The sequence below is a fragment of the Bombina bombina genome, chromosome 12 (assembly GCF_027579735.1).
Source record: "Bombina bombina isolate aBomBom1 chromosome 12, aBomBom1.pri, whole genome shotgun sequence".
Taxonomy (NCBI): Eukaryota; Metazoa; Chordata; class Amphibia; order Anura; family Bombinatoridae; genus Bombina; species Bombina bombina.
This window is the reverse complement of record NC_069510.1, coordinates 23829946-23857821: the sequence shown is the minus strand read 5'-3', so window position 1 is coordinate 23857821 and position 27876 is coordinate 23829946. Positions and strand designations below refer to the sequence as shown.

The window sequence follows — 27876 nt, the reverse complement described above, 5'->3', positions numbered from 1 at the left end:
CAAGGATGTCTGGCTACACAGCCCCCACTGATGTACGCTAGAGGATACTATACTCGAGATATCAGACAAAAACTATAGCTACAAACCAGTCTGCAGAAATTAAAAAAATAAATCAACAATGAAACCAAACACTACGATCCTGTTTTATGCTATTTTACCCAGACTGACCACTTATTGCTCTGTATAGAATACTTTATAGCACAAAAAATGGATTATTCCAGTTTAAGCGAATGGTTCACTTAAATAATTACGTGGCATTTTGTAATATTTTCCAGCAATGCATCTTTCATCTGTATAAGTCATAAAGGTGTAGACAAACCTTTCAGACCTAAAAAAAATAAAAAAAATGAACTCCTATCTCGCCGGGCTGCAATCAAGCTGTGCTCTACGGTGATTTTGAAGAAGAGACTGTTCCTGGGCAGAAGTGGTTAGATCAATAACGTAATATTCTGGTTACAAGATTCCCTGATTATAACAGAAACTTCACATAACATTATTTTAAGCTGAGAATAAACCCTGCAGCTCAGCGTTTTTGTTTTTTTATACAGGATTTGACATTTTGTGTAACAAGGAACGTTATGAAGCCTCTGCTTAGTAAGCAAATTGTATTTCTTTCAGTAGAATCAAATAGGTGAAATCTTCTGGGGGAAATCAAGGTACAAACACAGTGATAGCTGGAATGAATTTAATTCATTTAAAACAACCTGTGCCAACATTTCACAGAGTTCCTCTTTCTTACGATGGCCATCTGTCAGAATTATAAATCTTATATACAAGTAATACCGGCGAGAAAGAAGAAAAAAATCAAAAATCAAGTCAACAAATAGTTCTTGAAAGGAGTGGACTGTTTGTTGATCTTTTCATATTTAAGGTCTGGAATGCTGGAGAATTATACTGCAGAGTCCCGGAGTCTGTCTATTGTGCAAACAAACTGTGCAGAAAAGTCTGGGAGGAAAACAGGGATTTGCTGAAATCATTGAACTCCTTCTTCTTCTACGTACGTTGAGGGAAACCAGCCAATCTGTCAAAAAAATATAAAAAAAAAACCCTTAATAATAGATATTCTTTATTGCAACAGAAATATACTAAAATAATTTGCAATCAAAAGTTAAAAACAAACATAGTTCATAGATTCTGTTTTTAAAGGGACACTAAATACAATTTTTTTCTTTCACGAGTCAGATAGAGCATGCAATTTTAAAGGGCCATAATACCCAAATGTTTAAACACTTGAAAGTGATGCAGCATAGCTGTAAAAAGCCGACTAGAAAATATCTCCTGAACATCTCTATGTAAAAAAGAAAGATATTTTACCTCAAAAGTTCCTCAGTAACCACCTCCCATTGTAAAGGATTTCTAAGTAGCATTTTAGTGTGTCTGTCCTGGGACAGCTTAGGGGATGAGCCTCGTGAACTCTCATATTATTTCACCAATCAGGTAAAGGAAGCTTACTATGAAATCTCATGAGAGTTAAGTCAAATCTCATGAGATCACAGTAAGAGTTCATTTCTTCATTTTTTTTTTATTTTTACCTGCAGCTGGGAGCAGCTGAGTATAACTTTTTACACAGAACTTACTCTGCTGAGCTCAGGAGATTGTGAGGTAAAATATCTTCCTTTTTTTACATAGAGATGCTCAGGTGATATTTTCCTGTCAGCTTTTTACAGTTGTACTGCATCAGTTTCAAGTGATTTAGCATATGAGTATTATGTCCCTTTAAGCAACTTTCTAATTTACCCCCAGTAACAATTTTCTCCATTCTCTTGCTATCTTTATTTGACAAGCAAGAATCTAAGCTTAGGAGACGGCCCATTTTTTGATCAGCAACTGGGTTGCTCTTGCTGATTGATGGATAAATGAAGCTACCAATCAGCAAACGCTATCCAGGGTGCTGAACCAATAGTAAGCTGGCTCCTTAGCTTAGATTCCTGCTTTTTCAAATAAAGATAGCAAGAGAATGAAGAAAAATTGTTAATAAGAATACATTAGAAAGTTGCTTAAAATTGCTGCTCTATCTAAACCATTAAAGAACAAAATTGGGTTTAGTGTCCCTTTAAAGGGACATTCCAGTCAAAATTTAAATGTACATAGATTTATTACATCTTTGAATAGAAACATATTTACAATACTGTTTTAGTGTTAACGTATTTCTCTGCATGTGCATGTGCAGCATAGCTAGATATTCTCAGGGCACGAGCATTTTAAATAATGCAGCTGCTAAAATCATCACTGGGTCTTGTATCATGTCAACAATTAACAAATTGAGTCATTACCAGGCGGTACACGCACCTTAGGCTCTCTGAGCAAGTGCTGTGTTTAAAATGCTGGTGCACGGTGCATACTTAAATACACTTTTGAAACAGCTATAGCTTTTATTAGAAGCATTTTTGCTAATACATGTATATTACAAAATTGTTTCTGTTCAATACCGAAATGCATCCATGTGGTTTCCAATTTTGGCTGGAATATCCCTTTAAGTGTTCTATAATAAATAACAAATGAAATATTTTATTCTTTACTTTTGTTTAAACAACTTAATAAAATAATAATAAAAACCGCATTAAAAAATTCAGATAGTGCAATTCATTATTTTCTGGCCCTTAGAGGAGCATGGAAGTCACAATTTTTAAAATGTTTTAAAATTAAACTTCCATAATCCAGATAGAGCATGTCATTTTATTATACTTATAAATTCCCTTATCACATTTAAAAAGCATACCTAAATAGACAGAGGAGCAGCAATGTACTAGTGGGAGCTAGCTGGTGATTGTACATATATGCCTCATGTCATTGGCTCACCAGATGTGTTCAGCTAGCTCCCAGTACTGTTGCCCTGGAGCTGACTACAACTTTGCAGGTGTTAAGCAAATAGTTATATGCAAGCAATAGTGCAATACTAATTGTATTTTTATCTCTCTTTAATATAGTCTTTAACTCCTTAACTACCGCAACGTACCCTGGCGAGACCGTGCTATTGAAAACTGCACCCCCATAGAAAGACGTACAGGGTACATCGCTGGTCATTAAGGGGTTAAAGACTGTATCGATGTCCTGGGCCTTGGCGTCATTGAGACGGAACATCCCGGGCCCTGGTGCCGTGCTGTCGAGAAGTCCTGGGCATTGACACCATTGGGGCGGCGTGTCTCGTGCCTTGGTGTCATGGGGGCGGTGCACCCCAGGCCTTGGCGCTATGGCTGTATCTATCTATGGCTGTATATGTCTGTCTGTCTATGTCTGTATCTATCTATCTATCCCTGCCCTGCCTGTATCTATCCCTGCCTGTATCTATCTATCTATCTATCTATCTCTGTATCTATCTATCTATCTATCTATCTCTCTATCTCTCTATCTCTCTATCTATCTATCTATCTATCTATCTATCTGTATCTGTTTATCTATCTATCCCTGCCTGTATCTATCCCTGCCTGTATCTATCCCTGCCTGTATCTATCCCTGCCTGTATCTATCCCTGCCTGTATCTATCCCTGCCTGTATCTATCCCTGCCTGTATCTATCCCTGCCTGCATCTATCTATCTATGTATCTATCTATCTATCTCTGTATCTATCTATCTATCTATCTCTGTATCTATCTATCTTTCTATGTATCTATCTCTGTATCTATCTATCTATGCCTATGTGGAGAAGAAATTGGCGCTGTTGCGAAATCCGAAGTCCTGAAATTAGCGCGCGTCAGTCTTTTCCTCATGCGCTACCTTTTACTTTCAACTTGTAATATATGTGCTAATGTGGCCGAGTTGTTTAGCGCACGAGCGCCAATTGTAATCCGGCCCTGAATGTTTTAATATTTTTGGGCTTCAATACTTTTTCATGCATAATACCATTTTTATTTTAGCTGAGCACATTTTCCTATTCAGAATTTTCTTGCAACCACCAACTTAGTGCCACCTGCAGGAAATCTTGTGATCTACATATTCAGAACATATCTAATAGTATATTATTATTATCATTTATTTGTAGAGTGCCAACAGATTCCGCAGCACTAGATCCCAAACTACCTACTGGGAACAGCTTTGGTAAATGAGTTTGTGAATTGTGATGTTTTATAGTATAGCAGTTCTCAGATCAACCAAAAAATTCTCATCTGTAGGAGAGAAAGTTATGTTCTGAAATTTGTATATGGCCAGAAATACAGATCTAGTAAAATGCATCACATGATCAGACAGTGCTGCCCTTTACAGGAAATACACCTGTCCATCTTGTAGATATCCTCACTAATGCTATTTCCTAAATCATAACTGTATTGCTGAGTAAAATGCATCACATGATCAGACAGTGCTGCCCTTTACAGGAAATACACCTGTCCATCTTGTAGATATCCTCACTAATGCTATTTCCTAAATCATAACTGTATTGCTGAGTAAAATGGATCACATGATCAGACAGTGCTGCCCTTTACAGGAAATACACCTGCCCATCTTGTAGATATCCTCACTAATGCTATTTCCTAAATCATAACTGTATTGCTGAGTAAAATTGATCACATGATCAGACAGTGCTGTCCTTTACAGGAAATACACCTGACCATCTTGTAGATATCCTCACTAATGCTATTTCCTAAATCATAACTGTATTGCTGAGTAAAATGCATCACATGATCAGACAGTGCTGTCCTTTACAGGAAATACACCTGACCATCTTGTAGATATCCTCACTAATGCTATTTCCTAAATCATAACTGTATTGCTGAGTAAAATGCATCACATGATCAGACAGTGCTGTCCTTTACAGGAAATACACCTGACCATCTTGTAGATATCCCCACTAATGTTATTTCCTAAAGCATAACTGTATTGCTGGAGCTACTGTAAGGGAATGACACCATTTTTTGCTAACTTGCAAAGATACATACCCTTCCATTGGTTTCCCCTTTCCACCAACCCTGGTCTCCTCCAATCCGACTGTAAATTCTAACTATATCTCCTTCCCGCAATGACAGCTCCCTCATATCACGGGCAGCGAAGTTGTACCTAGCGACAGCTGTCCCTACAGGACGGGGCGTGAACACTGAAAGATAATAAAAAAGTAAATCAGCTTTAAAATTCAAAACAAAGAGGATCCGTCTAGGGTTATATCTGTTACTGTTATGTGGTATTGTCAATGTTGTCACACTCTTGAGAAAGCAGCTTGAGGATTTATTATTGAATATTTAGCAAGAACATTATTTCATCCTCATGACAAGTCAGATAGTGACAAATCCAAAGGACCCAGTTTAGCCGCGGCTGTTAAAGGGTTACTATGAGCTCATAAATGTTTGGATTCTTTATCTTACATTGACACATACAATTGTTCAATGTATAGATGGTTCGTTAAAATGACACAAAACCCCAATTTGTTTTTTCATGAATTATCTACAGCATGCAATTTGACATCTATTATCTAATTTGCTTCACTCTCTTATATACTTTGTTGAAAAGCATATGTAGGTAGACTTAGAAGCAGCCATGCACTACTGCAGGCTACAAATATATACCTCTTGTAATTCAAACACCCATTGTGTTCAGCTAGTTCCCAGAAGTGTATTGCTGCTCCTTCAAAGGATACAGAGAGAATGAAGAAAATTTGATAAAAGAAGTAACTTGGAAAGTTATTTATAATTGTGTGCTGTGTCTGAATAATGAAAGTAAAATTTAGGGGTTCATGTCCTGTTTATATTCTAATGTGTCATGTTAATGTATTAGCCCCTGATCAAAGCAGAGGACATAATAAATACATTTATTTAACATGAGTTGACAGTAAATCGTACACAGCTACACAAAATACGCGTGATTGATGGAAGACAATGAAAGGGAAACGTTGTACGTAAGAATTTGAAATTGACTAAAGACAGTTTGTAAAACAAACCATAAAACTTGCTCAACTACGTCAAACACAAAAAAAACGGCAGATGTGTAAGTTAAAGGGACAGTGTAAAACATTTAATACTAAGTTAAAATAAAGATGTGGACCATGCCGCCATTAAGCTAATATAAGTGTTTAAACGATTAGATTTAAAAACTGCTGCCTCTCCTGAAACACTAAACACTTAAAGTAGGGTAAGTACTCCTATAGGACACTGATCTGATGCCAATATAACGATATCTCTTGTCCTAACGCCTATACAGGTAATAGGGTATAAAAAAAACCTGTTACCGCCTTACATACAATACTGCAACAGTAAGCTTCGGGATCCCCTAAGGGGATTTACGTTTATTTATAATAAAGACCAGGTAAAGGAGTAAATAAATGCCAATTAAGGCCAACAATTTCTTAACCAAACTACTTTTAAACTATTAGGGAGAGGAGCAGTGTGAACATTTGGGGGCTTGTCAGATTTCCACAGCAGAGAGTCGTCACTGGGCACAAGTAGAGAGAATATGCAAAGGGCCCAAGTAACATCTACAAAAAGAGAGAAGCGCTTAACCTGGGATCGAACAATAGCATAATAGCTTGTTCTATGGCTAGTTACCACCCAAGAAGCAGCCTCTTTTTGCTCAACATGTGCCTTTCACAGAGAAGAACTTTCCTGAAGCATATCAGTCTGATCCTGACTAAACAGTGCAGTCCCGAAATAACAGGCAATCCCTCTCTGAACAAGAGAAGGCCGAAATGTATGTCTGGGGTTTTGCCGTTTCTCTTGTTCAAAGAGGGATGGCCTGGTTCCCAGGTTGAGCGATTTTCTCTTTTTATTTATGCAAATTATGACTCTTAGGGAAGTCTCCCTAGGTGTGATGCTGGAATCCAGACGTGGACCCGTTGCTCAGTGTGCCTAGAGGGATATGGCTGCACCTCACTGATGAGGCCCACACTAGGCCAAAACGTACTGGGGTTTTGCTGTTTCTCTTGTTCAGAGAGGGATTGCCTGGTATTTCGGGGCTGGACTGTACTGTTAAATCAGGATTAGACTGATATCCTACAGGAAAGTTCTTCTCTGTGAAAGGCACATGTTGAGGAAAAAGAGGCTGCTTCTTGGGTGGTAACTAGCCATAGAACAAGCTATTATGCTATTGTTCGTTCCCAGGTTGAGCACTTCTCTCTTTGTATACCCAAGTAACATCTGCCAATGGGCACCACAGCTGGAAGCCTGACCCTGCTGTTTAAGTTAAAATGAACAGTAATCCGTGAAATCTAGAACATGAAATGAGATTAAAATGAAATGAGCAATGTCGTCTTTCCGCAGGAGATGAATAATTTATAAGCAGTAATATAGGTGATGACAATACAAAACCGAGAGCACATACAATGAACAGTGGAAAAGAACATATATGAAGGAACAGAACAGGCAAGAAGAGTAAAGGGAAGTAACCATGAGATGACACAGGAGGGTGTATGACCATATGGATAATTCCTGAATATTATCCAGGCACTGTTAATAGGGCTGACGGCCCAAGTGTAGTGCTATGTTAAGCCTGAAGTATAACCAGCAATTTACCCAGTACTGTAACTGATATTTCTGCCTGGCAGTGGCAGTGATTGTGAGATATGCTGCCTGTATATTCTGATACAATTAAAGGGACATGAAACACCACATTTTCTTTAATGATTCAAATTTTAAACATTTACTTTTATTATTAAATGTATTTTTTTTCTTTTGATATTCTCCATTGAAGAACATACCTAGGTAGGAAGTGTGCCCTACATGGTAGCAGTTTGTGAAAAGACTACTTGCAGCTAGCATTCTTGTAACTGTGCTCCATAACACAGGGGCGTATTTAGGTTTTGTGCTGCCCTAGGCACTCAAAATTCTGCTGCCCCCCCCACCCCAGGTTTAAGGCCTTTTTTTAGACATAATATTTTTGGGGCAGGGTGTAAAAAATAAAAAAAATAATGTCTTTTTAAGTAGATGTTCACCAGGGCTTGCATTCACTCTGGTCACACACACACACACATATATATATAGACATTATTTTGCAAGTCAGATGATTAAAGTGTTTATATCAGAAAAAAATATCCTTCACTGTATGATAGTTTGTCAGTAGGTAGTTGTTTAACCTTAAACATCTTCTTTGGTGATTGACAGTTATTTAAGCAAAATATCTGCTTGGATAAATATGTAATGAATATACAAACTGGCCTTTAAAAGTACTTAAAAAATACAACAGTAGTTATGATAGGTTTAGGAATTGTATCCTAGGGGATAAAGTCCCATGATACAATCATAATAAAGTATATACTTGTATTGTTTCTGAATGTATTAAATGTATACAACATATTTTCAGTTGTGTTTTAAGTCACATAGTTGTATAGATTCAGCAATAAATACTTATTCTTCGCATGTATGACAGATAGACAAACAGTAAATGTACAAGTATTTAGTGACTAATCCGTTTAAGTATTTTAATGCTTAATGAAGATGTATTGAAGGGAGAAAGGCATATGCTGTTTCACAGTGGTCACGGTGTAGTCTGTGTGAGTCTCAATCACAAGGTGGAGCCAGGAAGAATACTGCATTCCCTCTCAGTCCAGGCCAGGCTGCACAAATGAGCTCCGCCTCCACTGTCACCACGTCATGCGCACCCACATACAATCCCATAGGATAGCAATAGCCGGGCCAGCCTGAGTTCAGTAGAGTGGCCCTAGGGACTCAAAATTCTGCTGCCCCTTAAAAATCTGCTGCCCTAGGCACCGGCCTTGTTGGCCTATGCCTTAATACGCCCCTGCCATAACAATAGTGGATAACCTGTAGGTAACTGCACATAACGGGCTGTGGGGTTCGCACAGCGTCCCCTTACCCAAAGTTCTACCTTAGACCCTCCACTCTAGATCCTACCATGTATACAATTCACAACTAAGCAGTTATTTTATCCCTTGCTGCCAGCAAGAGATAAATGAATAATTGTACCTCTCTGGTTGTCAGTGGCTCATGTAAACTGTGGGGATTTCTCCCCCTTGACTGCCCCTTACTTTTTTCCGCTCCATATTTGTAATGCATTGAGGCTTTTTACAATTAGCTAACACTCAGAGACTGGAAAGTATTTCTGTGAAGATTTTACAGGACAGCTTGCTAACATACTAGACTGTCTGGCTGAATACTGGATACCCGGCAATCCTAATAACATTGTTAAAAGCATGTAAGACTGCTGCCATATAGTGCTGCAGACACATGCATGCTCCTGAGTCTACCTACCTGCTTTTCAACAAAGGATAAAAAACCTCTGAAAATTTAATAATAGAAAGAATTTGGAAAATCTTTTTTTTTAAAAAAAGTTTACACGCTATCTGAATCATGCAAGAAAAATGGAGGGTTCATATCCCTTTAAATGAATGTGTTTTTAAATAGGTTGTTAAGCTTTTCTGATAATTGAATGCCGGTATTTATGAATAGTTCTTTTAATTTATGTAAAAACGAAATTATAGGAGACAATAGATAATGTGTGTTTCTTAAGGGCACATTAAAAATCTCTTGGTTCTGCGTAAAAATCAGCTTATCCCTTGAGAGACCAAAAAGCAAATTGGCGTCATAAGGGAGTGTGGGGAGCTTTGTGGAATCTTTAAGGAGTGTGGGGAGCTCTTTGGCTTCTTTAGGGAGTGTGGGAAGCTTTGTGGTGTCCTTAGGGAGTGTGGGAAGCTTTGTGGTGTCCTTAGGGAGTGTGGGAAGCTTTGTGGTGTCCTTAGGGAGTGTAGGAAGCTTTGTGGTGTCCTTAGGGAGTGTGGGAAGCTTTGTGGTGTCTTTAGGGAGTGTGGGAAACTTTGTGGTGTCTTTAGGGAGTGTGGGAAGCTTTGTGGTGTCTTTAGGGAGTGTGGGAAACTTTTTAGCATCTTTAGGAAGCATGGGGAACTTTTTGGCATCTTTAGGGAGCATGGGGAGCTCTTTGGCATCTTTAGGGAGCATGGGGAACTTTTTGGCATCTTTAGGAAGCTTGGGGAGCTCTTTGGGAAGCTTTGTGGTGTCTTTTAGGGAGTGTGGGGAGCGTTTTAGCATCTTCAGGGAGTGTGGGAAGCATTTTAGCATCTTTAGGGAGCTCTTTGGCATCTTTGGGGAGTGAGGGGAGCTTTGTGGCATCTTAAAGGAATGTGGGGAGCTTTTTGGCAGCTTTTGGGAGCGTGAGGAGCTCTTTGGCTTCTTTAGGGAGTGTGGGAAGCTTTTTGGCATCTTTTGGGAGCCTTGGGAGCTTTGAGACATCTTTAGGGAGTGAGGAGAGCTTATTGGCGTCTTTAGGGAGCAAGGGGAGCACTTTGGCATCTTTAGGGAGTGTGGGGAGCTTTGTGGCGTCTTTAGGGAGCGTGGGGAGCTATTCGGCTTCTTTAGGGGGTGTGGGAAGCTGTGTGGTGCCTTTAGGGAGTGTGGGCAGCTTTTTAGCATTTTTAGGGAGCGTGGGGAGCTCTTTGGCATCTTTAGGTAGCATGGGGAATCTTTTGGCATTTTTAGGGAGTGTGGGGAGATCTTTGGCTTCCTTAGGGAGTGTGGGGAACTCTTCGGCTTCCTTAGGGAGTGTGGGGAGCTTTTTAGCATCTTCAAGAAGCATGGGGAGAACTTTTGCATCTTTGGGGAGTGTGGGAAGCTTTGTGGTGTTTTAAGGGAGTGTGGGGAGGTTTTTGGCGTCTTTTAGGAGTGTGGGGAGCTCTTTGGCTTCTTTAGGGCGTGTGGGGAGCTTTTTGGAATCTTTAGGGAGCGTTGGGAGCTTTTTGGCATCTTTAGGGAGCGTGGGGAGCTTTGTGGCATCTTTAGGGAGTTTTGTGGCTGGTTTAGGGAGTGTGGGGAGCTTTGTGGCATCTTTAGGGAGCGTGGGGAGCTCTTTGGCATCTTTAGGGAGCGTGGGGAGCTTTGTGGAATCTTTAGGGAGTGTGGGGAGCTTTGTGACGATGTTAGGGAGCGTGGGGAGCTTTGTGGAATCTTTAGGGAGTGTGGGGAGTTTTGTGGCCGCTTTAAGGAGTGTGGGGAGCTTTGTGGCATCTTTAGGGAGTGTGGGGAGCTTTGTGGCATCTTTAGGGAGCGTGGGGAGCTTTGTGGAATCTTTAGGGAGTGTGGGGAGCTTTGTGGAATCTTTAGGGAGCGTGGGGAGCTCTTTGGCATCTTTAGGGAGCGTGGGGAGCTTTGTGGCATCTTTAGGGCGCGTGGGGAGCTTTGTGGCATCTTTAGGGAGCGTGGGGAGCTTTGTGGAATCTTTAGGGAGCGTGGGGAGCTTTGTGGCATCTTTAGGGAGCGTGGGGAGCTTTGTGGCATCTTTAGGGAGCGTGGGGAGCTCTTTGGCATCTTTAGGGAGCGTGGGGAGCTTTGTGGCATTTTTAGGGAGCGTGGGGAGCTTTGTGGAATCTTTAGGGAGTGTGGGGAGCTCTTTGGCATCTTTAGAGAGCATGGGGAGCTTTGTGGCATCTTTAGAGAGCATGGGGAGCTTTGTTGCATCTTTAGATAGCATGGGGAGCTTTGTGGCATCTTTAGAGAGCATGGGGAGCTTTGTGGAATCTTTAGGGAGCGTGGGGAGCTCTTTGGCATCTTTAGGGAGTGTGGGGAGCTTTGTGGCATCTTTAGGGAGTGTGGGGAGTTTTGTGGCATCTTTAGGGAGCGTGGGTAGCTTTGTGGCATCTTTAGGGAGCGTGGGGAGCTTTGTTGCATCTTTAGAGAGCATGGGGAGCTTTGTGGAATCTTTAGGGAGTGTGGGGAGCTCTTTGGCATCTTTAAGGAGTGTGGGGAGCTTTGTGGCATCTTTAGGGAGTGTGGGGAGTTTTGTGGCATCTTTAGGGAGCGTGGGGAGCTTTGTGGCATCTTTAGGGAGCGTGGGGAGCTTTGTGGCATCTTTAGGGAGTGTGGGGAGCTCTTTGGCATCTTTAGAGAGCGTGGGGAGCTTTGTGGCAATGTTAGGGAGCGTGGGACAAACACACGTTTTACACAAAAGTGGTGGTTTAATGTCCTCTTATTGCTATAAATGAGACTGTGTGTGACGCACCCCATGCAGGTGCCAAAAAGCATAGAACCGTGAGACTGTAACGCAGAAAAGAGCAACAGTACCTGACCAGAAGGGAGAGGACGGGTTCTGACAAGGAAAATTGAGGCCCTGAGGACTGAGAAAAGAAAAGTTGTAGGAAGCACAGGAAGCTGCAAAGAGGTCAGAGAAAACATAAAGGTAGAAGCAAAATATCTCAAAAACAAAGCAACAGAATTAAAGGAATCATTTCTCATGCAGAACAACTGTGATTAAATACCTTATGGGTCGCCGCTTACAGATTTTATTAAAGGGACATAAAAAACACAAAATGGTTCTTTCATGATTCCAATAGAGCACACAATTATAATCATCATTCTAGCTGACTTCTATTATCTAATTTGCTTTGTTCTCTTGGTATCCTTTGTTGAAAAGAATATCTAGGTAGGCTCAGGTGCACCGACACATTACTGGGTTCTAGCTGCACCTATATACCTCTTGTCAATGGATCACCTAATGTGTTCAGCAAGCTCCCTGTAATAATCGATAATAATGGAATTAAGCAAATTTTGAAAAGTAAATTGTTTAAATTGTATGGTCTATCTGAATCATGAAAAATAATTTTGGGGTTTTATGTCCCTTTAAGAATTTGTTTGCAGTATCCTGGTATCCTGCCCTTATGCAGTTTTATAATACAAAATAAATGCTTTGCCACACTGGGTTAACACAGCTACTGCCGCTTTAAATTACTTTAGTGGAATTTTACATTCCCCCAAATTCCCAAAGTGATAAACCCTCTTCTCACTGCAAAACATGGACCACAATAGCCCATAAACCCAAGAAACTGGAGAAGAAAAATACCCTGTTGCTGTGACCAGAAAGAGGCTGAAGGCAGGTGATGCTGTTACCTGGTAAAATTAGGGGGGGGGGGGGTCGTCTTTTTGAAGAGCTATGGGTAAAAGCTTTGGGTGGTCACATAGGTTTGTACCCTTAGATTTTATAGGTGAACAAATTAATAAGTAGGGTTCTTTGGATATTTTAGGGAAAATGCAATGAGTGACTATATAGATGTGGATCCTTGGATGTGGACTATGGCCATGTCTATAAATACACCAGATTAAGACGTATACACTACTGAGTTGGGATTTAGAATAATAAAGGATAAAATGAATATAAATTGTTCCAACAAAGGTCTATTCTGTAAGTAACTAACATGATAAACATTCAGTCACTATGTAATGTAGTAAATACCACCTTTAACTTACACACTGTGTCTAGAAAAGCAATAAACCAATCATGATACATTTTTGAAGATAGACCCCAAAATCTGCTGTTCCTCAATTTTTATTTCTGTCTTGGGCATAGATCTTAGTAAGTTAGAAAAATATTATACCCCTGTAAATATGAAACCTTCACCTGCCTAAATAAGTACTATTTACCTGCATTAAATCCACCACTGTAGCTAGAGAAATTAATGTACTAACCAGAGCAAAGATATTGCAGAATGTACACATTACTTAAAGATGAATATGGTTCTGTGCAAGACTAGAGATTAAGCGAACCCGTTAAGCAAATAGCTCTTCTTACCTGGGGATCGTGTAGCAGGTCGTGAACTCGAGCCACTCCGCAGCTTGTACGGGTATTTCAGAGTAGTGTCTAGTTGTTTGAAGCTTTCCTTTAAAGAATGCGTTTGGTAATATTCCACTAGCTCCTGTAGGAAACAGAACAGTTAAAGTTGTATTTCGCTAAACAAAAATTAATATAACATGAAAACTTCTAAATAAACAAAAAAAACATCTTACCAATAAATTAAAAATCTGCATTTTAGAAAAATTAAAAGGTACTTAAAAAAATACTTTTAAGTATCATCAGAATCATTTTGTGGCCTAGCTAAACTGCAAGAAACATACATTTTATAGAATAAACGAGTTATAATTCCTCATACATTATGGGCACCTTTGTTTGACAGATGTTACTAAATAAATGTAATAATGGTATAGTGTTTGCATTCACAGCAACAGACATACCAATAGGCTTTCAAACTTTTTTGCTTCTGTTATGTGGATCCAGTTATCTTTCTCCACAACCTTTATGTGTTTAACTTCATCATTGAATCTGAAAACAAAAACAAAAAATATGAGGTCTTGCACCCCCACAAAGTCAGTGGATAAAATATTAGAAATGCCAGGTGTGACTTCTATCTTATAGTAATAGTTTGTGAAATATTCTGTATACTGGGGGATTTTCAGATGTGTGCAGATATATATTGCTGGATTAATGACCCTACTAACAGACTCAATGGCATCTGACAATGTCAGTTGCATTTTTTGCATTTTTATCTCACATCAAAGGAACAAAGTGGAAATCCCTTTCTGTTAGAGACAGCTGGATTGGGAGTTGTATTTGTTTAATCGTTACTGGTTCTTTTACAAGTCTTTAGCATGCATATTAACTGGGATAACAAAATGCATTCCGTATAAAATGTGCATGTTGTGTTCAGTAAAGTATACTGATTTTACAACTTAGACTCAGGTTGAGTTTGTGGAATCTGGGGTACAGTGTCTGAGGGAAGCATTTCCTTTCAGCTATATCGCTTGAGTCTCCAGCAAGTGACATTTTTGTAAATATTGCCAAGATTGTTGCTGGACCCCTCAGGTCACTAAGAGCGACTGCTGTGTTAGCCATGAGAGAGCATTTAGATACTCTAAACTTTACTTGTCAGTTGGACAAGTGAGTAGCCAAGGATGAGAGGATGCGGTTGGTACACTTATCGGAGCGTCTACAGGTTGTGTCTACAACCTAAGTTGTCCATCCCACTAGGAAGGATTTGAGTTTTATTTAAGTTGTTACATACTTGATGCTAATTGCAAAGCGCTCGGCCTCTGCTGGTCTTTCTCGTATCAGGTATGTTCCATTGACATGAGGTTTTAGGTAGTTATCAGCTTGCGGCCTTTCCATGTTCCCAGCAAACCTGTAAGAGGTGTTTAAGAAAGTGAGAATTTTAGACAAAACTCTTCTAACAGAAATTACAAAGCACATTTTGTATATACACTCAAATAGTCATGAAAAGGTAGAGTGTGTGTGCCCGATTCTCTCAAAAGCTCTCTGCTCAGGCGAGATTCTCTAAAAAGAGTTGTCAGTGCAATATGATTCTTTAAAGGCAAATATTAAACTCAGAGCTGCTGAAGGAGAGATATATATTACAGTATAATGGTAAGTTTAAAAAAAGCAGTTTAAAGGGACATGAAACGCAAAAATATTCTATCATGATTTAGATAGAGAATACAATCAACTTTCCAATTTTTTCTATTATGCAATTTACTTTATTCTCTTGGTATCCTTTATTTAAAAGCATACCTAGGAATACTGGGAGATAGGTGGTGATTGGTAGTTTCACATATATGCCTGTTATCATTGGCGATGTGTTCAGCTAGATTGCTTTAGTGAGTTTCTGCTTCTTCAACAATTGATTCCAAGAAGACAAAGCGCAAATTTGATAATACAAGTAAATTGGAAAGTTGTTTAAAATTGTACCCTCTATAAGAATCATGTAAGAAAAATTTGGGGTTGTATGTAGCTTGCAAGTGCAATGTAAAAATCGTAATTAAATTACACAGTAAAAACTTTATTAATAGTGCGCAGTGCTATCTCTATGAGAGGTACACAGCAAAATGCTAATTTAAATGATGCGGTAAAATGTAACATACAATACAATGCCCAAGTTCAAAGACTACTTTATTTTTCTAGTGTAAAATCATGAGTGGGCTGAAATGGGGCATGGCAACAAAGTAGCGGTTTCAGTTTCAAGTGAATTAGGAGAGGATTATAAAGTTATAACGTCCATTTTATGGAATATATCTATTAAAAGATCAAAAGGGCACAGCAAACAGGTACTGCAGCTGACGCGTTTCATGCCTCAAGGGCACTTTATCAGAGCTTGGAAACAGGTGTACCTACAGGAAATAAATTGCAAACAGAGTTGTCCATCTAGACCAATCATAACACATGTGGTCTGATTAAACACATTCAACCTTTGTGGCACAACTACATTTGCAATTCTAAAGGTACAATTGTGTAAATTGTGTAAAAAACACACATGATAAAAATATACATATTAAACAATGATACACTGTTAAGATTTGTTTAAAATATACATATATACCTAATATTTGGAAGTGAAAAATATATGTTAAGGAAAAAAACCTAAGTATGGTAAATCTATGAATTTAGTTGGGATATATATAGCACTAAAGCCTAGGGTAAGGAGTATATAGTATCCTAAGAGATCTTTCATTGAGGATTTATGCATATAATTGTGTAAAAGATGAATGCACTTTATAATAACATATGCAATTAAACAATGTAAAAACTCTAATCTCTATAAAACCCCTAGCATAATTCACAATTGGTAGTGGAAAAAAAGGTAATTTAGTTACCTCTGATCAATAAACAGTTAAACATTGCTTATTTTATTGATCCCTAGAGGTGATCCAGTCTTAAGGGTGAAAGAGGGCATTTCCTGGGCATGTCTGAAGATTACATAATAGTCTATTCTCTAAGCATTTTACATGTGAAGTTTCAATCTTCTCTCACTAAAAGGTCTCAAAATACGCAACTTTTTATACCAATAAAAAAAAATGTGTATACCAAACTAGAAGCAAATGCAAATGAAAGTAATTTGATGAGAATTTGCTTCATAACAAAATATTCTCACCGCAGAGTGAAATGTCACATTCTCTCTCCTCTGCAAGATTCTCTGTTGCAGCGAGCTTCAGGACTGTTATTTTGGCAACTAATTGAGGGCTGTCCATGTGAAAGTTTTGTGATAATTCTTTTCATGCTGCCAGTTTTTGGAGAATTGGGCCCTATATTTTAAAGTCACTAAGGAATCTGCTTTTACAAAATTACTACTGCATCCTTTGAAACTCATAGATCATTTTAAAGGGACATGAAACACAATTTTTTATTTTATGATTCAGATAGAGCATGCGATTTTAAACAACTTTTAAAATGTATTTATATTATATAATTTATGTTCGCTTGGTATTCATTGTTGAAAAGGATACCTAGGTATGCTCAGAACCTGCCGATTTGTGGTTGCACATATATGCCTCATGTTAGTGGTTCACCCAATGCGTTCAGCTAGCTCCCAGTAGTGGGTTGCTGCTTCTTCAACAAAGGAAAGGAAAATCATGAAAGAAAAAGTTGGTGTTTCATGTCTATTTACCTTTGAAGCTGTGGATAATTAAACATTTTATTTATTGAAAAATGAATATGTCATAATAAATAAAAAAAATTGGACTGTGCTCTACTGGACTATATTCCTAAAGTGCTTTGAGAAGATAGACTTGCTGCAGTAGGTTTTGACTCTCTGCTCTGTTAAAGGTGGATCTCAGAGCAAGGGAATAAGTGGTGACTTCAGAACCTAAAGTATGAGGCAGATATTGTTTGTGACAGCTCAGGGCCGTCGCTAGCACTCAACCACATTTTGAGCAATCTGGGGGCTCCCACCGACTCCCACCCCGGCGTTCGGGCCTGTATAGTGACAGGCATCACCGGGGCTTCCCGTTACGTGCGGTGACGGTTTAGAGCCGTCGCTAGCACTCAACCACCTTTTGAGCAATCTGGGGGCTCCCACCGACTCCGACCCCGGTGATCGGGCCTGTATAATGAAAGGCATCGCCGGGGCTTTCCGTTACGTGCGGTGATGTCACGCGCAATAACGTGATGACGTCACTGTGCAACTATATTTAAAACTACCAATACAAAGTATAGGGAAAGGAGGCATGCTGCTTAGAAGCCTGTATCTCAGGCATCTAAGCAGCTACAGACCCCCAAGACCCACCGTTGGAAAGGTAATCGTCTAACCTTTCCAATAGTCTTGGGAATCTGGGGGGGAAAAAGTCAAATTTATTTTTAAATAGTGAAAAACAGAAAAAAAATAAAATTCTGCTTAGCACTCAAAGGGTTAAAGAGGCAGCAAATCTATTTTTTTACAGTAATGTTTTGTAACTATTGCAGCACAGACTACAGAAAGTTTACATCCACCTCTTCCTGAACATTTTTAAGAGACGGTTTAGCTGGTCCATGCTGCCACCTACTGCAAAAAAACTTTATTTTATTTAGTTTTTAAAAATGCACTGTAATGCAGAGCAGCGGACGCGCACTATGTTTAGCTTATGGGGCAGACAAAACAGCGCTGGCTACACTGATGCTCATTTGCGTCTTGTGTCAAATAAAAAAATAAAGATAAAAAAAATAGACAAACATTGACTTTGGCATTACATTTTGAACTTTAAATTTCCCTTGCATTATTCTATGTTTTACACTATAGGTTGAGAATATGCTATGAGTATAGAATAAAAAGCACAGCAACATGACATTTGCCCCTGCAGTTTGCTGGTACGTCGTGCAATGAGCAATTTAGCCAATAGTGTCATTAAAGGGACAGTAAAATCATAATTAGACATTCATGATTTAGATAGAGAATACAATTTTAAACAACTTTCCAATATACTTATATTATTTAATTTGCTTCATTCTCTTGTTATCCTTTGTTGAAGGGTTTATCTAGGTACGCGCAGTAAAGAACCTAGGTACTAGCTGCTGATTGGTGGCTATATATATATATATATATATATATATATCGATTGTCATTGGCTCACTCATGTGTTCAGTTAGAAACCAGTAGTGCATTGCTGCTCCATCAACAAATGATACCAAGAGAATTAAACAAATTTGATAATAGAAGTAAATTGGAAAGTTGTTTAAAATAGTATTCTCTATCTGAATCATGAAATAAAAAATGTGGGGTTTCATGTCCCTTTAAGCTGTGATATCCTTGACATTCATGTATAGTCTTACCAAAGCTTAGTGAATACTGGTCAAATTGTTTAAAACAAAAACTGAAACAGCTGGTATAGAAACTAGCGTATTGTCCATAGATATTTATTAATGCATTATAGAAACCTTCATACATACCATGGGTGTTTGCTGTATTCTGTGCGATTCATGGGCTGTAGTGAGATAGAGAATTATTAGAGTCAATCAATAAAATCATATAAATAACATTTAACAAACAGGTCTGTACTGGGACCACCAGACATTTGAAAACAATCATTCAAATTTGCACCAAAATGGCATCAACTCTAAAACATTTCATCAGGCATATGAAAAAGCACAATATTTATTTTTTTGCTTGAAAACAGTTAAAGGTATATTCCATCCAAAATGAATAGAAACACTTTTCCAATACACATGCATTTGCAAAAAAATTAGTTATAGTTAATTCAGAAAAAGCTTTCACTGTGCACGTGCACTTGAAGCATATCTAGATATGTGCAATGCACCAGCATTTTAAACAGCTTGTATGCTCAGACTAGGGTTGCCATATTGCAGCTTTAAGGGAGGACACTTATGAAAAATACATGTCAGGGGCTGTTTAAGGAAATGTTTGCATAATGTCCATTATAAGAACCCTGACACATGTATTTTTCATAAGTGTCTTCTCTTAAAGCGGCAATATGGCAACCCTAGCTTCTAGTGACACCTGTGTCTTGTATCATATAATATATATTATCATATGATCTACAACACAATACAATGTGCTGTTGGTTCTCTGAGCAGACACAGTGCTCAAAATTCTGGCGCATATTTAGATATACTTCACATGCATGATTTGCCCAGTAAAGCTCTTACTAAAAATAGTGCTAGCATGTACTAGATGCTTTTTTTGCTAACACTTGTAGTGCGAAAATGTTTTAGCTGGAACGCTCCTTTAACATTCAAACTGATTTTGAAAATAACAGTGCATGTTTGTGCGCAACGCATTTCTAGGGATGTTGTTCACTTCCTACTAATGTACTACATGGGTAAATAATAGCAATGGGACTTTTTACACTTTACTGCTTATGCATAGTGGTGCTGGTGTTCTAGCCTATTTCAAGCACTATTTGTATAACATTGTTTTTATTATTGCTCTTGTATAGTGCCTATCTCAGTATGCTCTCGTGGAACAAAGGATAACCAGAACCATAGGTAAATTTGATAATAAATTTGATCACAGGAGTAAATTGTAAGGTTGACTTGTCCATGTCCCTTTAAACAGAAAATAAATGAATAATGATGTAAAATATTAACATAAAATAGATTTGTATTCCCTACACGTGGCACTCACCCTGCTGTCCACAGGACACGGCTTCACCGAACAGCTGGGAAAATAACCAGATTTCTTTGTCAGCAACAGCCTTCCCTGCGGGGACAAAAATAAGGATAAAGGGCTTGTGGCAGTTACAAGTATATTAAGTAAGGATGATCAGCTCCTTGCTACATAATTAGACTTCATTTTGAAAGGTATAACATTTATATTTGACAAAAAAAAAAATTCTGGTATGAAAACCAATTCTATAGATCAGTGGAACGGACATGGGCACCAGGTTTGTACCTAATTATACCTATATGTGTCGCAGGGCTGGTGCTAGACTATTTTGCGCCCTAGGCAAGACCAGCTACTTGCGCCCCCCCCCCAAAAAAAAAAAAATACATTTGCTAGTGGTTACTATAATACACCTAAGTGTCATTACATGACCTGCTGGCCACCCTAATGCAGGTAAGCAACTGAAGGTAACTCACAAAACACAGTTCTTAACTCCTTGGCTTTTAGTAACATACAAAATAGGGATTAAAGGGACGCTCTAGTGCATATTATTATTATTACTATTATTAATAATAATAACAATGATTATAAACTTAAAAAATAGCCCTAGGTGAAATGGGATGCTTCCTATCACTGCCCTTACTGTTTGTGTGAGAGGAGCAGATAGGGTGATCTGGGGGATGTGTGATGGGTGTGTGTGTAGGGCAGGTAGGGTTAGCAGGGGGCTGTGTGTGTGAGAGGGCGAGGCAGGTAGGGTGAACAGGGGGCTGTGTGTGTGAGAGGGAGAGGCAGGTAGGGTGAACAGGGGGCTGTGTGTGTGAGAGGGAGAGGCAGATAGGGTGATCTGGGGGATGTATGATGGGTGTGTGTTTAGGGCAGGTAGGGTTAGCAGGGGGCTGTGTGTGTGTAGGGCAGGTAGGGTTAGCAGGGGGCTGTGTGTGTGTAGGGCAGGTAGGGTGAACAGGGGGCTGTGTGTGTGAGAGGGAGAGGCAGGTAGGGTGAACAGGGGGCTGTTTGTGTATGTGTGTGATTGACAGGCAGATAGGGTGAGCTGGGGGCTGTGTGTGATTACCTTGTATATAAGGCTTTGCAGACTACCCCCTTATCTCAGTTCTTTAGACAGACTTTCATTTTAGCCAATCAGTGCTGACTCTGTGGGAGCACAATGTTATCTATATGGCACACATGAACTAGTGCTGTCTAGCTAAAAAAAAAACTGTCAAAATGCACTGAGATAAGAGGCGGCCTACAAGGGCTTAGAAATTTGCATATGAGCCTACTTAGGTTTAGCTTTCAACAAAGAAAACCAACAGAACAAAGCAAATTTGATGGTAAAAATAAATTGGAAAGTTGTTTTTTGTAACTGTTTTAAAAGGACAATACCCAAACTATGAAGCACTTGAAAGTGATGCAGCACATCTGTAAAAGGTTGACTAGTAAATATCATCTGAACATCTCTATGTAAAAAAGGTAAGATATTTCACCTCAAAATTCCCTCAATAGCCAAATCTGATTATAAAGGCACTTAAAGCAGCCAATGAGGATGCTTGCCCCATGACTTGCAAGGAAGCGCGCATCAAGCACATGCAGTCACTTTATGTCCATCCTCAGATTAAGGAAGTTTACTAAGAAATATTTCAAGACTTTACTGAAATCCCACGAGATCACAGTAAAGCAAAGTGTGAGCTCAGCACTAATGAAGCTGATTGGTTGTTTTGTTTTCACCATACAGATGACTGTAAAAAAATTAGCTCTGGATTACAGAGCACTTGCATTGGTGAGATGAAGAAATTTTGAGGTAAAATATCTTTCTTTTTTACCTAGACATGTTCATGTGATATTTTTAGTTTTTTACAGTTATGCTGCATCACTTACAAGTGATTTAGCATATGAGTAGTATGTCCCTTTAATGACACGCAACTTTTCGTCTGTGCTCACCTCCCACCACTGTGAATCTGGATCACCTCTAAGAAGCTCAATCACTTCTCCCATCTGGAACGTCAACACAGGTTTTCCCGGAGGCGCTGGGTTGCCATGGTAATGTTGTATCGCCACCATCTTGGGTCCTGAAACAGACAGTATGAAAAGTCTTAATTAAGCAGAATAATACAGGGATTGGCAGTTTCCATTTCATCACTTTAGGTTGTGAGAAACATCTGCTATTCAATTAGCAGATAAACTTTTTTTTTCTAGGCCAAAAGGAATGGCTGAGGAGAATAAGCCTAATATACAATAATGATAGCTACAAATATACACCGGCAGTGTCTTGTAGAAGCGCAAAGTGCATTAAACCGACATTTAAATCACACAATTGTGTGCTCTTATTTGTTATTTTAGTCTTGCATTACTGACCCTAGATATTTATGTACTTAGGAGCTTAAAGGAATAGCAAATATCTTGAGGTTTTAAACTGTTTAGTTAATAAATATTTTTACACTATACTTTCATGATTTATTTTGCCCCTTTTCATGCAGTTTAGTTCAGAAATTGCAGCTTTTCTCATTCTCAGATCTGTAAACTGGAAAACAATACACTTTATACTAACTTAATGGCTGTGGCTAGGTTTGTTGCCTTCAGCACGGACTGGCTCTTCCAAAAAAAGCAAATGGTGGAATTTACCTATTGAAAATCAACTGCAGTAAACAAGACGTCAATTTATTTTACAAATGTTTAGGCTTGGCTATGTTATTCAATTGCAACACATAGGTAAAGTCCTGCACAGGAAGGCACACAGATTCCAAGCAGTAACTGGTTGCTATGACTACGAGTGACTGCCACTGGTGATTGGCTCACTGGCCATGTCTTACCTGATAGTTATAACCCTTGTGACTTCCAGACAGGACTTTATTTATGTTTTTAACCTTTTTGTGGGAGTTAAATACATTGAAAGCTATGTAATATATCAAAGTTTCAGCAGCTGATTGTAGATACATTAAGGAGCCACTATCAATGGAAAACACCAAGGGAAAATAAAAGACTTAAAGGAACATGAAACCCACAATTTTTCCTTTAATCATTCAGATAGAAAAACTCTCCAATTGACTTATTTTATTAAATATGCTTCATTTTCTTGGTATCCTTTTTTTTGTTGTTGAAAGGCCATCAATGCACTATATATACACACATACACCAATAAGCAGCTAGCTACCAGTAGTGATTTGTTACTCCTGAGCCTATCTAGGTATGCTTTTCAACAATTGATACCATAATGACAAAATACATTAGATAATATAACTAAATTGGAAAGTTGCTTGTATGCTCTCTATGAAACATGAAATAAACAATTTGGGATTCATGTCCCTTTAAGATAATTTAGCAGATGATAAACAAAACTTGTAGACTTTGGTAGAGAAATTAGAAGTTGGTAATTTTATATAATTTAAAGAATTAAAATAAGAGCTTGTGATGCACCATAAATATGTTAATGTTGTACCGGTAGATCTTATTGGCTGCTAACATACATGTGCATAGGGTCTGTTTGCCTCCATATTCTGCTCCTCTAATAGTAACAACAAGGTAGGCATCTGGAACACTAAATGGCAGGAAATAGTGCTGCCCTCTAGTGCTCTTGGAAATAGATAATATTCTTGCAAAACTGCTGCCAAATAGTGCTGTAAAAAAAGGACCGGCAATTTAGCGCACGTCTGGATACAAGAAGCATTAATCTGGATATAAATAACATTAATCTGGATATAAATAGCTTTAATCTGGATATAAGTAGCATTAATCTGGATACAAACAGCTTTAATCTGGATACAAGCAGCTTTAATCTGGATACAAGAAGCATTAATCTGGATATAAATAGCATTAATCTGGATACAAACAGCTTTAATCTGGATACAAACAGCTTTAATCTGGATACAAACAGCTTTAATCTGTATACAAGTAGCTTTAGCCTGGATACAAACAGCTTTAATCTGGATACAAGCAGCTTTAATCTGGATACAAGAAGCTTTAATCTGGATACAAGCAGCTTTAATCTGCATACAAACAGCATTAATCTGTATACAAACAGCTTTAATCTGCATACATGTAGCTTTAATCTGGATACAAGCAGCTTTAATCTGGATACAAGCAGCTTTAATCTGGATACAAACAGCTTTAATCTGTATACAAGTAGCTTTAGCCTGGATACAAACAGCTTTAATCTGGATACAAGCAGCTTTAATTTGGATACAAGCATCTTTAATCTGGATACAAGCAGCTTTAATCTGGATATTAGTAGCTTTAATCTGGATACAAGCAGCTTTAATCTGGATACAAACAGCTATATAATCTGGATACAAACAGCTATAATCTGGATACAAGCAGCTTTAATCTGGATACAAACAGCTATAATCTGGATACAAGTAGCTTTAATCTGGATAGAAGCAGCTTTAATCTGGATACAAACAGCTATAATCTGGATACAAGCAGCTTTAATCTGGATACAAGCATCTTTAATCTGGATACAAGCAGCTATAATCTGGATACAAACAGCTATAATCTGGATATAAACAGCTATAATCTGGATACAAACAGCTATAATCTGGATACAAACAGCTATAATCTGGATACAAGCAGCTATAATCTGGATACAAACAGCTATAATCTGGATACAAACAGCTATAATCTGGATACAAACATCTATAATCTGGATACAAGCAGCTATAATCTGGATACAAGCAGCTATAATCTGGATACAAGCAGCTTTAATCTGGATACAAGCAGCGTTAATCTGGATAGAAGCAGCTTTAATCTGGATACAAACAGCTATAATCTGGATACAAGCAGCTTTAATCTGGATACAAGCATCTTTAATCTGGATACAAACAGCTATAATCTGGATACAAACAGATATAATCTGGATACAAACAGATATAATCTGGATACAAGCAGCTATAATCTGGATACAAGCAGCTATAATCTGGATACAAACAGCTATAATCTGGATATAAACAGCTATAATCTGGATACAAGCAGCTATAATCTGGATACAAGCAGCTTTAATCTGGATACAAACAGCTATAATCTGGATACAAACAGCTATAATCTGGATACAAGCAGCTATAATCTGGATACAAACAGCTATAATCTGGATACAAACATCTATAATCTGGATACAAGCAGCTATAATCTGGATACAAGCAGCTATAATCTGGATACAAGCAGCTTTAATCTGGATACAAGCAGCGTTAGTGACAAAAAAAAAGCACTTACCGGTAATGAGAGGGTCCTGGAATAAAAAGGAAAAAAAATAATTAATTAATAAATCCATTTTACGATTTCTCCTTGTTTAACAAAACTACTGACAAGACTTAAATGTTTTCCCAGTAGAAATGGAAAAAAATATTTGTGTATCTCAGGGAATAATTACTAAAAATTTATAATTCTACTTCAACTAAAACAAAGAATATCAGAGCTTAATCTGTCTACGCAACCATTTATTTTATTTTTTGCTTTCAAACGTGAGAAAAGCTTAAGACGATACTTCTACTTAAAATAAGTTAAAATACACATTTCTTTTTGCTTACCCTTGATCACAAATAAGCAATCAGTGCTACAAATAAACATGCGCTGTCTGTCATTAATAAGCGTTATCACTATAATCTTACATACATTTTCATGTGTGTGTGTGTTTATATATATATATTGCGGGTAAAGTAAGAAATTGGGTAATCCTAGCATTACCAGGGTAAACCGGACATTACCCAAGCGGCTGTGGGTAAAGCCCGATGTAACATGATAAATCTTCTCAAAGTGCAGAGTCGCCGCATCAAACATATATACAATGCACTGTAATTCACCACATCTTCACCTCTTTATTGTGATTTACCCAATAAACACATTCTATTATTTACTTGCTTGAACCCTATCCATGCTGTTGTATGTCCTTTGTACATGTTTTTAAAGGAATAAAGGATATGTTATTTTTTTACCTGCTGCTTCAACTTGGAACTATTTTTTTACATTTATAGTGGAATGTGGGGATTCCACTCCTATATTCACGAAGCACACTATTTGCCTTATTTGGACTATTTCTCCTAATTTGCCTCATTCTAATGCTCTTTATGCGGTATGCACTCCCACCAACAGACCTGGGACTTCTAACATTTGGATGATTACTTCACCAATACTGTGTTTTGCACACTGATTACCGGATTCGGCATTTAATTGGTGTATTTCTTCTCTGCTAAGAAGCCCCACATATGCTCATCGTTTTGGCGTGATTGATACGCCCACTTGCATTGTCATCGAGGATAGACCTGGTCTGCTACAGGATTGGCTGATCCCTCGCCACGTGGCACGCCACCAGCAGCGTGCATGAGGAAACGGACTAACGCCTATGCACAGACGCTGCGATCGTGAGACAGAGGAACAGGGATATCGGCCACACCAGACCAGCTGACTTAGGCTAGAGGACCGAAGTGGTGAGTGCATACCTGCTGAAGTTTATTAAATGCGAACGGTTGCTGTTATGCTGTGCTAAGTGTTCAATTGACTTTTCAGTTACAAGTCAGAGGGATTATACGTTTTTCCCGGAATTTATTTACACTTTAGCAAAGGCTGCTCTGATCTATAATAGAGCTATTCAGGACTTTATCGGAACAGTGCTTGCAAGCTTTGGTCCTAATAGCTAGATCCAGCAATTCTTGGAATAACGCATTGAGCTGATAAATACCACTCAAATTTTTTTTCTTGTTTTGTATTATTATACGCTACCTGGGTATTTTTATTGAGTTACTTAGCTTTCAATTAAGCACTACACTTTGAATAGATCCCTTGCTGCTGGGAGAGACATTCAACAACGCTCCAGAAACGGGAGGCGAGTTAACTGGATGACTCTATAAGGATCCGGTCTGCCCTACTTGCACTTTTGAGTGCTCTGCTAAATGTGAGTACATTTCTTGTGAGGCCATTGATGGTTATAGACTATGAGGCGGCTTTTTTGATTTTTCATGAACACCACATGAGCAGTGGCGGAGTTTAATTGTAGGTATGTGTGGCATATTTGCATATACTCATAGCTCTGCAACAGCTTTCAATGGATCAGTCATAACTTTGAATAGAGGCATATTTGCTAAAGTGTTTTGTGTCCCTTTAAGTAGAGCATGTTCTAGTGCAAATAAATCAGCAACATCATTTAATAACTACTCATGTACGATCTCGCTAGACCTCTATGAGCCTAAAGTAACGATCCCCTACAAAACACAGGAATGTAATCAGGAGAGTTATCTGTGCATGAGTTTCTGTCAATACAACTTACCATGTCATCCATAGGAACTGAAAGAAATAAAAATAAAAAGCATAATTAATAGAGAACCGAGAATCAAATTGGTTATCACAATCTTTTTTAACTTTTCACACTTTGTAGTCTTTTTCCAATCCCAGAATATTTCACAACTGCCAGTGATGCAGTTAGCATTAGTTTTGTTCTGCTGAATATTATCCTCACTAGATGACCTCATGGGATATAGGTTTCTGGGGATGTACACAGTGGCAAGAAAAAGAATGTGAGCCCTCTGGAATTACCTGGATTTCTGCTTAAATTGGTTATAAATTGTAATCTGGTTTTCACAACAACAGATAAGCACATTCTACTTAACTAACACACAAGCTGCCATACCCAAAGGCGCAGCAGGAGCCACTTACCTAAGGTCGGTTGTGCTGGATGCTGGGAGCCGCAATGTTGTGAGTATCAGGGCCAGCAGGTGCACTAAGAGGTGAGCCTCAGGGGCTGTGCTTAGTGTTAGATTAGCATGGAACTTGGCTCTCACCACAGCAGTCTCTCCTCATAACAGCACAGCCTGACCTCTGGTAAGTATAGCATGGCTCTTGCCGCGCCTTGGGGCACTTTTTCCTCTCTTAATTGAACACACTGT

At 38.5% G+C, this 27876-nt stretch overlaps 1 protein-coding gene across 1 annotated transcript in view; it reads right to left on the bottom strand.

Annotated features, from left to right (window-relative positions):
• Window positions 1-671: 671 nt before the first annotated feature.
• Window positions 672-27876, bottom strand: part of VAV2 (vav guanine nucleotide exchange factor 2) — a 523802-nt gene continuing 496597 nt past the window's right edge. The window contains exons 18-27 of the mRNA XM_053695707.1: window positions 27261-27277; window positions 25214-25229; window positions 21953-22080; window positions 20036-20110; window positions 18841-18875; window positions 14714-14830; window positions 13887-13974; window positions 13447-13570; window positions 4872-5026; window positions 672-1021 (exon numbers count right to left, since the gene is read on the bottom strand). Coding sequence (XP_053551682.1) covers window positions 974-1021; window positions 4872-5026; window positions 13447-13570; window positions 13887-13974; window positions 14714-14830; window positions 18841-18875; window positions 20036-20110; window positions 21953-22080; window positions 25214-25229; window positions 27261-27277 — 803 coding nt within the window. The 3' untranslated portion in view covers window positions 672-973. The remainder of the gene's footprint in view (window positions 1022-4871; window positions 5027-13446; window positions 13571-13886; window positions 13975-14713; window positions 14831-18840; window positions 18876-20035; window positions 20111-21952; window positions 22081-25213; window positions 25230-27260; window positions 27278-27876) is intronic.